At 35.2% G+C, this 12243-nt stretch overlaps 1 protein-coding gene across 1 annotated transcript; it reads right to left on the reverse strand.

Moving 5' to 3' along the window:
* Positions 1-1468: 1468 nt before the first annotated feature.
* On the reverse strand, positions 1469-2881 carry LOC141588372 (uncharacterized). Its single transcript, XM_074409818.1, has one exon. It carries the CDS (start codon positions 2879-2881, stop codon positions 1469-1471), a length of 1413 nt encoding a protein of 470 aa, XP_074265919.1.
* Between the last annotated feature and the right edge of the window lie 9362 nt (positions 2882-12243).

Here is a 12243-nt window from a genome sequence, read left to right on the forward strand (position 1 = left end):
CGCAAACTTGGCGTGCTTGATTTACACGCTCCAGTTTGAGGAGAGGGGGGGGGGGTAATAGGCGTAATATTAGCAATTATAAACGTATCATATCACTTTGATATTATACGATATGATACGGATATTATTGTTATTCTATTTCCGATATTTTCTGGATTATTTCCTATTTACTAGGTTATAGAATTCTCTTGTAATCCTTATAAAAAGGAATGCTTATTGAATGAATGAAACAATTACATCTTCACACAAAACACATATTACGTCTCTTAACATAAATATATCCAAATCATTAAACAATAATCCAAATGAGCAATCACATAACGTATTGGCGACAAAATTGAACACAAATCGTTACATGATGATTATAATTGATTCATCTTATAGAAGAATAATGCAATGCAATTATAATTAATTAAATCAACAAATCATTAGTGATGCCAACGAAGACACTGTAGCATAAAAGTTGTTATAATAGAGATAGCGTGAAATTGCGAAGCGAAAATAAGTGGGAGAGCAATCATATCCCGGATTTTGAAATTCAACGTCTTAGTATAGTAGAACGTTGATGTTCAACGTCCGACAATGAGTCAGACGTTGAACTTCATCGTCCAAACCATGGGAGGAATTTGAAGTTCAATGTCCCCCACCATTGTGGACTATGAACTTCAACGTCCTCCCATGGCTGGACATTGAAAATCGGCATTTCAATAAGCGTCGACGATTACTGTGTTTTTGCCTTCATTACCACTGGTATCGGCCTCGAAACCGTTAGGTCTCTCAATCTTAATTCTCATTACTATCTTATTTTAATGGTCACTGTAGAATTGCTCATTGAATCCAATTACCGTGTTCTTCTTGTCCCAATTTGAGGTTTTTTTTACTTTAATTTCGCATCTGGTGTTGCTTTAAATCCGATTACCATTCTGCCTACTTTTTAATTTTCTGGATCAATTTGACATATGGGATTGGTTCTAATACGGTTGCTACGATCTATGCAGTCGACTTTTGAGTTTGTATATCAATTTCGGCATTTAGGGTTGCTTTAGTTTTGAGTTTGTATATCAACTAGTTTCTGTACCCGTGCACTGCACGGGTGTTGATACAGGGTGTTAATCAAAGTAGATCTTAGGTATACATCTTTTGGATTGAAGGCATAAAGTTAATTCATTAGTAGATTTTAGATGAAACTTTTGAAAAGTTATTTTGTTGATGCATATATTAGTATAGTTAAATCTCGTAATTTTATATTCATAGTACTTCGTGATTTTTTTTATTAAGTAAATTACTAAATTTTAGAAAATTTTACTTTTTTATTTATTTATTTATTTATTTATTTATTTTTTTTTTGCAAGAAAGGTATTTTCATATATTCCAACAAAATGAGGAGTACATGAGTTTCTTACAAGTAAAATAACCCCTATACAATATATCTATACCTCCGCCTCTATCTATACAATCCTATCGTATATTAATCCGACAAAACAATAGATCTCTCATTCAAAGCATCTACCACAGCCATATATACATTTTCATTAACCGTATGGAGCAAAAGAGTAGTCACAGTGTACACGATATCTTTGAGTAGAAGAGGAGCAGTTCGTTCTTTGCCCTCAAATATTCTGAGGTTTCGTTCAGTCCAAAGTGCAGATACAAGGCAGCCAAGACTGCAGCTAATCCATTTATTCTTCCAGTGCTTCCTTTTGCTACGACAATTCGTCCATAGAAGGAGAGAAGCAAGGTCATTGGCACTAGAATTCAGACCTATCCACCTCTTAACAGCAGATAAAAGTGCAGCAGAATAAGAGCACCTGAAGAACAGGTGCTCTGAACTCTCTGCCTCATGCTTACACAAGCTGCACCAGTTCACTAGATACATACCTCTGACAACTAACTGATCAACAATGGCTAACTTATGCTGGACAGCCATCATAGTTGTTACTCTATGTCTAGGCACCATTGTACCATTATGGATAGCCTTGTACACTGCCTGAGCTGGGAAGGTATCTCGTAAAACATGATAAGCTTTGGCCAGAGAAAACTTACCCTTAGCAACACATTGAGCCTGAATTCTTTGTACTGCCAAGATATCCCCAAACTTAGCAATGCATTCCTCTCTAACATGCAAAATCCCTCGAATGCTTTCTGGGTGGTATTCTTTAGTATGCAGATGCCATATGGAACTCTGGTCAGTCAAGTATTTGCAAACCCAACTAATCCAAATAGCACCCTGGTTCTGATCCAAACACCAGAGCCATTTGAGCATGATTGCTTTGTTCCAATTGCTTACATTTTTAATATTGAAACCCCCCTCTTCCCATGGAACACACATGCTTTGCCAACTTTTGAAAACATGCTTCCTGGACCCATCTTCTTTTCCCCAAAACAGGTCCCTGCTGATTTTGATGATTTTGCAGGAAACTTGCTTAGGGAGCAACAGACCCATACACCAGAAATTACACAATCCAAACACAGCAGAGTTTAGCACCTGTATTCGTCCAGCATAGGAAAGGTACCTAGTGGAGTACTTGCCTGCTAAAGCCTGAAGCTTGAGAAGAAGAGCATCATACATTTCTACAGTAAGCCTGGAAGAATGGATGGGCAGGCCTAAGTACCTAAAAGGGAAGCTCCCCTCCTTAAGTCCAATGGCAGTAAGAATCAGGGATTTGATTGAGTTAGTGACACCTCCAAAATAAGCCTCTGTTTTCTCCAAATTAGCAGTGAGACCAGACCATTTGGAGAACTCAGCAAGAATAGTAACTGCTTGCTGGACAGAAGGTAGGTCACCTCTTGTAAAAAGCATTAAGTCATCAGCGAAAACCAGATGTGTTAGGCCAAGTCTGGAACACTTAGGGTGAAAGGAAACATTGGGCTTTTTGCACATATCCCTAAGGCTTCTAGACAGAATTTACATGCTTAATACAAAGAGGAAAGGGGAGAGTGGATCACCCTGCCTCACACCACTCTTCCCCTTGAAGAAATCATAATGAGATCCATTGATCTTAAGAGTGAACCAAGACCCAGTAATACAACCCATCACCCAAGTAATGAACTTAGGAGGAAACTTCAATTCAGTGAGCATTGAACAAATAAAATCCCATTGCAAAGTGTCAAAAGCCTTACTGATGTCAATTTTCAGCATACATCGAGGAGTAAGGTTCTTCCTGTTATAGCCCTTAACCAAACTCTGAGTTAACATTACATTCTCAAACAAACTCCTGCCACTTACAAAAGCAGCTTGCTCTGGACCCACAAGATTAGGCATTACTGCCTTAAGCCTATTTGTGAGGATCTTACTTATTGTTTTGTAAACAACAGAGCAGCAAGAAATGGGTCTGAAGTCCTTCACAGTTTGAGGCACCTGTTTTTTTGGAATAAGGGAGACCATGGTAACATTAGCTTGCTTGGGCATGAAACCAGTCTTAAAGAAATCCTCAATAGCACAACAGAAGTCATTGCCAACAATGTCCCAGGCAGCCTTGAAAAACCCAGAAGCAAAGCCATCTACCCCAGGACTCTTATTTGAGTCAATAACAAAGATAGCTTGCTTTATTTCCTCTCTAGTCACATTCCTAACTAGATCAGGGCAATCATCAGCTTGCACACAAGGCCCTTGAGAGATAACAGAGGGATCCACAGGAGTAGTAGGAGTGGGGGTCCCTAGAAAAGTTTGGTAATACTCCACAAAAGCTGCACCCACATTATCCAAACCAGAATAGTGAGTACCATCAGTACCTTGGATGTCACCAACCATCTGGCATTGCTGTCTCTCCTTAATTTTCGCATAGAAATATCTAGAGCAAGTATCAGAATACTTAATGTTTTGACTCTTAGCTCTTTGAGAGAGAATTTGAAGCTCAGTCTCCTTGAGGTGCCAAAATTCTTTGGAGAGAGCCAATTCCTGATTAATGAGCTCAGTAGAATGGGGAGAGGATCTCAGGTTCTGGAAACAAGAGGTTAGTTCTAGTCTCTTGGCATTAACTCTATCACTAATATTTGAGAAATTATCCTTATGCAGTAGCTTAAGATGACTCTTGATATTTTTTAGTTTGGCCATTAATCTGAACATTGAGTTCCCTTTCACATTCAGGTTCCAGTGATTAGTAACAATTTTTTTAAAATCCTCATGGGTAGTCCAGCAGTTTAAGAATTTGAACCTCTTCTTGGGCAAATCAGCATCATGGAAATACAGCATGGCAGGGCTATGGTCAGAAATACCAGGAGCTAAAAAAGATGCAGTGGTTTGAGAAAACTTGTTTAGCCAGTTCTCATTAACCAGCACCCTATCAAGCTTTGAATAGACTCTAGTTGCAGCCTCATGCTTATTGAACCAAGTAAAATCACAACCTGAGCCAGACAAGTCATCAAGACCACAATTGTGCAGACAGGTGTTAAAGTCCACTAATTCAGAGAGGACAGGGGGAGTGTTACTGATCTTCTCATCAGGATGCCTTACCACATTAAAATCCCCCATCACAGTCCAGTTATCAACCTTTGTAGCAAACTGAGTCAAAGAATCCCAAAGCTCCTTTCTTTTACCAGCATTATTACTACCATAAACAACAGAGATGTAGAAACTCCTACCAGTGGCAAGGTGTCTCACAGAACAATGGACAACCTGGGAGTGTTCCTCAATAATATCCACTTTTGTAGTTGTAGAATTCCAAAGAACCCAAATCCTACCATTGTGGTGTTTGTTGTAATTACAAAAGGAATTATATCTACCAAAATTAGTCCTAATGATTTTATTAGCCTTATTTTTCTTAACCCTGGTTTCCAAAATGCCAAGAATATCCACTTTATTAGTCCTGAGGAAACGACTAACCTCACTATGCTTGACAGCCTTATTAAAACCTCTTATATTCCAAGTTGATATTATCATTTTAAGAGATTATCAGGGGGGTCACCTGTAATAGAGGCAGTACACCTAGAATGCTCCATGCACACTGTATCTCCTGCATTTTCCTCCTGAAATTGGTTTCCTTTGGAGGTGACACCCAGTGCCCAGGTTGCCACTGTGCTGTTTCCTTCTAAAACTCCTTGTTCCACCAAGTCAATCACCTGATCATTTGTTAAGGCATTGACAGTAACAGGAGAAGTACCCTGCTCAATTATTTCCCCCTCCTCAGTGGGAGAGAGCAAACTGAAGGAATTCTGAGTTTCCACTCTAACACTATGTCTAGCCTCTGGTGAAGGGCCTCTCTTCAAGGCTATTTGAGGCTGCTTCACAGGGCTCTTCCTGTTGCATTCTGAGTGCAGTTCAACAATCTCAGGGGAGGCAACTAGCTCAGAGGTAGGAGGGTCAGAGCCTAGCTCACAGCATTCTGAGCTCCTCTCCTCCTCCAAAGTGACCAGTTACTGTGCCCTGAAGTCGTTGAGGTACCACCTAGCACACAGGGCTTCTTTGGAACATAAACAGTCTTGCTGACAAGTTTCTGAGCATCTTTTGGCTTATTAGCAGTTTTTGCCTTGTTCTTTTTGCAAGTTTGTCTCAAATGTCCCATCTTGCCACACTCAAGAAAATTTTACTTTGTCTACCCATATACTTTTGAAAAATTTATACTCTATATTTCTTAGTTGTATTCAAAATACTCTACCATTTTTTTTATATCAACTTTCTAAATTATAACTGGTGTGAAATCTAAAATGTAGATATAAGATTATTGTAGGTATCATAATGTATTGTACTTAGGCCCTGTTCTTTTGGACTTAATAACAGTTCTTATAAATTCAGTTCAGTTCAATAAATTCTATTAAGTTCAGTTCAGTTCAGTTCCATTAAGTTCAGTTCAGTTCAGTTTAATTCAATTCAGATTAGTTTATTTCAACATTAATATTATTATTCTTATTTTATATTCTTATTGTTATTATTATTGTTATCATTATTATTATTATATTAATTTCTTTACTATTATTATTATTATTATTATTATTATTATTATTATTATTATTATTATTATTATTATTATTATTATTATTATTATTATTATTAAACCGCGACTTTTATTGAGATCAAATCAATTTTTACAAAAATTGGTGGGCAACTTAGACACAATCTAGGCTCCCACCCCCTTAGCAATAGCAAAGCTAAGTCGAGTAATAATAATAATAATAATAATAGTAGTAGTAGTAGTAGTAGTAGTAGTAGTAGTAGTAGTAGTAGTAGTAGTAGTAGTAGTAGTAGTAGTAGTAGTAGAGCACTTGAAAGGATTCAAGAACCCTCTAATTAAACTCCTTTAATTTTATATCTAAATTACTCATTAAAATAGATGTTGATCTTATGCATGCATAACATAATAAAATAGAAAAGTAAGATCAAGGTTTCTTACAATGATAAAAACGGTTTTTAAGGAAAATATACATTTATATAATGACCTCGCACCTAAATTATATAAATGATTCCGAGATCCATCTTTACACAAACATGGGCACGGGAAACCGATACATCCCATACTTGCATAAATTTGGTGAATTAACTCTTTAATTTATTCTACTATAGAATTCTCGGTCGATGTATTTCACAAATTCCATCTCTAGCCCCGGAACATAAGACTAGTCTTTATCGTTGAGTCCAACCCAATTTCGCGTGTAATAACGTTTTATTACCCCACTTACCCAATGATAAATGAAAGTACACCGGGGTACCGAATCTACCCCAAATGTCAAAGTGATTCATGAGTCCTACTATTTGGTAAGGCTAATCTCAATTTTAAATATGTGAGAGGTCTTGTCGATTTATTATCTATCATCTTTAAGTGAACTAAGTCGATGAATACTCGATAATTATAATTGAAAATAGTCGATAAGACGATAAAATATGCATGTGAAGTTATGGCGATTTGGCAATGCATGCAAACATATAAAGCAAGCAAATAAAGAAAATAAAATTTCCTAGTATGGCCTTTCCTAAAATAGAAAACCTTATATTCTATTACAAATTCGGAACTCGCCTCCCAAGGATAGACACCGTCTCGATCGGAACTCCTTTCCGAATGGCACCGTCTTTAGGGAACTCCGGAATTACAAATAATTAAATAATAAAATGTACATGGCACTTCCTATTATACATTTGTAAAATAAAATCTAATAAAATAAAATAAAAGTGATACAAGATCACAATAAATTACAACCGAATCAATATTCCCTTACATTACGGGTAATATCGATTAAAACTAAGGCCATACTAAGATAAAATTACATAATTCAAAATTATATAAAAGAAATATGACATTCATCAATAAAATATGTAGCATTATAATATGTAATTAACATGCCAAATTATAGCCAAATCGCCCTATTTAAACTTATATCGTAAATATAATCCGGTTTTATGGATATTCGCGATCTTTAACTTATTAAAATCACAAAATAATACTAAAATCAAATTTTAATCCAAGTTAATTATCCTAACCTTTTAGGACTCAAAAATTAGTCATTACTCAATTTTTGACAATAATTCAACTTGATTTAACATATATGCTCATTTTTGACCTTAAAATCATAACCTTTTATGAAATAAATCCAAATTTAATTACAAAAATTTCATAATTTGAATTTCAAATTTTTGAACATTCTGGAATAATTCCATGACACTTATAATGATAAAAATCAAGGTTAAAATTTTCGAATTTATTTCGAGAAAAATATAGTTGTAATTTATCGGTTTTATCTAATAAAATATCTAAATCATATGAAGATTAATCTAATAAATGTTCTAACTTTAGATCTGATATGTGGGACAAAAATGAAACCTAAAATAATTTTCTCATGCCATTTAATTTGTTTTAGCTATTTATGATAAAATAGTCACTATTTATGTCATTTTTACACTAAAAATTCATAAATCATGCAAAATGAATCAAGTTCATCTAAAATTTTACACACAGTGAGTTAAATGTGCATGTGACAACATATTAAAATTTCATGGCCTGTTTCGAAGTTTAACTAATTTTAACCATTTTACCTCCATTTATGTCATTTTTATCTCATAAAAATTATAAATTATGCAAAATAAATCAAATTTATACGAAATTTTACATACAATAAGTAAAATATGCATGTGAGGTCATATAAAAAATTCAAGGTCAGAAACTTAGTCTAACTATTTTTAGCATTTTAAACACCATTTTATACATTAAAATGTAATAAAATTACTAAAAATCATTAAAATGAGCCAAAAATTACCATAAATCATCAAAATGACCTAAATACATTTTAGGACCAGAATACTTAACATGCAAAATAATTTCGTGGCTTAATCATATAAATCACAAATTTCTAGTTTTAATTTAGTCGGAAAAACTAAGTCGATTATGCATGCAACAACCTAAGCTCTGATACCACTTGAAAGGATTCTATAACCCTCAAATAAAACACTTTAATTTTTGATCTAAATAACTCTTATAATTAGATGTGAATCTAGTACATGCATAACATTATTAAATCAAAGTTTAAGAAGAATACTTCTTACATAGCGGAAATCAGATTAGGGCACAAGTAAGAACACCTTTCTATACTTATTCTTGAGCTCAAAATAAATGGATAATCCCCTTAGTCTCAATGATGTGAGTACCTCCTTTCAATTACACCAAGACAACCCCTTAAACTACTAATTAATGAACTAGATTATCTTAGTAGTTAATCTTAAAATATAATCCAATATTATTTCTTATTACTACTATAGTAATCTAAATAAATTAGATTTTGAACAATTTATATTCTAAAACTATTAATTCAATTATATATAATAATTGACTAGTAATTCACAATCACAAGTATATAAAATGGATCATGTTAATATAATCTACAACACATTGTAATTATAATTAAATAATCATTCTTAATTTAATTGTTTCATAAACAAAATTTTAGTAATATAACATTTTAATTAGTAAAACAAATTAAATCTTATTTAATCGAATTACAATAAGATACATATTCTTACTCACATATGTAAATTATTCAATTTTAAGGAATTAATTAATCTGTATCATTATACAATTAATTAATTTATCTATTAAGGGAATTGTCCTTTAGGTGTGACCTTAAGGGATCAACTGATCACCACCGTCAAATGACAGTAATGTCAAACTCTAGTCAGCCAATCATTATCGATTAATGTTGATCAGTTGACGTATAAAAATGAATCATCCCTTTATGTATTCTTATTATGAGTTTTAATAATGTGATCGCACTATTGTTGAGGACACATACTCCAACAATCTCCCACCTGTCCGAGACAAGTGTGCGTCACCAATTCTCTTGTCCCACTCAATGCAAGGTGTCTTGCAGGTCGTCCTTGCAAGTGATCATATCGAGAGTGGTTTCCTCGATCTGGAGAGTAACTGTCTGACCGGAATTATCTACCGTAGATACCTTCCGAGCGTGGCCACGCATTTTCAGTTCACTACTCCTCGAGTGGCCCTGAGATTTTTAAATAACCCTGACAAAGGGGTGGACAATTCCTATCGCACTATTTACTTTTTCTAGCCACAGCTCATCATGACCCAAAAGATGCCCATTTGACCTCATTTACGACAGTCGTAGAGCATAATTTAAAGTCACTCAGAAACTGTGCTAACTTGGGCAAACAGTCTCTAGTCAAAGAATTGACTCAAAAGAATACTATAGTAGCTCTCGCCACGACCAGGCTGCACAAATTACCAGAACTCTATAAGCGGTCACTGCCCGACAGAGTATCTCTTACAGTCTGCCTATGTGATCGACTAGTCATCTCTTATGACCTTATGGCACTTGAACTTGTCATCAGTCGACTCACACTCTAGTCACTTAGAGACGCCACCTCATATGAGTGACCAGGGGCAATTACTATGTTAATCCAGTTCACTTTAATAAGGTTCAATGTTGTCTCAACAACCTATTTGGATATAACAAACTAATAGATGAGTTTAAGAAACTCAAACGATAAATGCGCCGCGCGCACCCGCGCGTTTGTGAATGCTTAAGGCGACGGTACTTCTCCCACGGAACCTTGGATAACCAAAGCACGTCATGGGCCGTTACCGATTTATGAGGCATTGAAACCAGTGAAAGGTTGAATAAGCCTGCATTTGTGGAGTCGCCACCAATGTTTATGGAAAATTGGAACCGTTCGAATACCTCGTGTCATGTCAAGACACAAAGTAGTGACATGAACACTAAGAACTTGTTACCCTTAGCATTCTATGTCTAGAATGACTCTCGTGGATGCCAATGAACACGGATGTTCACAGAGATCTGGAGTAAGGGGTGAGGGTACGTATTAGGAAGTCTTTAATCGAACATGTAATCCCGCCCGCCTCGATAGCGGCCTCTACTAATGATTAGGGAAATCGTTCATATTTGATATGTCGTCGATTATATGCATGCAATGCGACAAACAATAGATTAATCCTAACATGTGAGATTAAACTATGTCGGTTAACACGTAATTTAGTAATTAATTATGTCGAAGTTGGAATTTATATTAATTACATGTGAAAAAGCAAGATAAAAGAACAAAATATAATTTAAAACTGAATGTACATCATATAATTGCCAAAGACGGGATTTAGGAAAGAATTAAAAGAAAAGAAAATTTAAAAGAAAAAGAAATAAATAGAAAAAGAAAATAAGAAAAGGAAGTTTGAAGAAATAAGGAAATAAAAGAAAATGGAATAAAAGAAAAGGAAAATAACGAAAATTGGAAAATAAGGAAATAAATTAAAACTGACAAAAATAAATTAAAAGATTTAAAATATGGTCAAATAGGTGATAAAAGAAATTAATAGTCGATTAACATATTCTAGTGTAAGACTACGTCGAAGCGAGAAGGAGTTCAGAGGCAGAAGCCAACCAAGAACAGGCGCAGCAATGGGTGCGTCCTCTGGAAGAGGCGCATCACCCACTGCGTCTGTTCCGGGATAGGTTCTGACTGTAAAAGTCAGACTCGGTTGGTTGTTATGGTTGATTGATTATAAAAATTGATTGTATTTACATGTTAATGATTAAACTCGAATGATAAATATTAAGAATGAATTTTATTTACAAAAACCGTCTCAAACCAATTAATATCGATTACTAATGATTATAAGACGAATTAAACGGATTTGAAAGCTTATAGGTTGAGTTTAAAAAATAAACAGAAACTTTAATGTACAAAAAGTGAGCTTAAGAGACCAAGTATTAATTAGCGAGTCACTAAAACCCAGATTTGAGTATGAGACGGAATAAACCAACCAATATGAAGAATTAGCGATTTAAACCGACTAAAGAAGAAAAGGTTTAAGAAAATAAATTGATGAGTAAAATAATTTGATGAAAGCTAATTAAAAGATGTAGGTTGAAAGAAAGGAAAAGAATTGAAAAAGAAAGAAGGAGAAAAGATCGAATCCGAGGAGAAGAAGAAACAGAGCAGTTGAAAGCAGCCTCTGGAAGAGGCGCAGCAGAAGCTGCGATCCTTCCAGAAGGCGCAGCAGACACTGCGTTTCTTCTACTCGTCAGATCTGAACAGTTTTGACGAAATAAGGTTTGAAACGTGTGTTTTAACAAATTATCGTCTTGGCATTAATATGATGTAAACTCGTAAAATAAAAGACAACAATAATATAAACAAGATTAAAAGATGGGATTTTACACCCTCAGAATTACATGTTAGCATCGCGAGATTTAACTACTCGGTTTTTAGTGGTAACTCGACTCGATCTATGCAAATATGAAAGTGCCCTTTAAAAAAGGATTTAAAAAGATTGATTATTTGATTGTGTAGTAGTCAAATTGGTCGGTCATACAAACGTGAATGGGACTCAGAATGATCTGAGCTTACTGGTCGATTGATCAAGCACGTAGGCGTCGAAAGCTTAGAGCAAGGTCTAGAATGCAAAGAGAGAAGAGAACGGCGGACACTCGCGTGAAAAATATGTGAGGCAAAGGCCTCTATTTATACTAAACACACGGAGGAATTATGTTTAGAATAGGATACGGAAGGAAAGATCCAACCGACTTAGGTTGAAACGCGAAAACTTGGACAAAAAGAAAGACCTGAGAAAAGGCGCAGCAGGAGCTGCGTCCCTCAGAAGAGGCGCAGTGCTTGCTGCGTCCTTTCTCGGGTAGGATCCTTCTGCGCGTAGAAAACGCGTTTGACAGCCTGTCGTATTTTAGGCATAACTTTCTCTACAAGACTCGGATTAAGGTGATTTTGGTGGCGTTGGAAAGCTAAAGCAAAGATCTAGAACTGTATGTCAAATAGGCCTGACCCTAAAAAGTCGT

The sequence above is a fragment of the Silene latifolia genome, chromosome 6 (assembly GCF_048544455.1).
Source record: "Silene latifolia isolate original U9 population chromosome 6, ASM4854445v1, whole genome shotgun sequence".
Taxonomy (NCBI): domain Eukaryota; kingdom Viridiplantae; phylum Streptophyta; class Magnoliopsida; order Caryophyllales; family Caryophyllaceae; genus Silene; species Silene latifolia.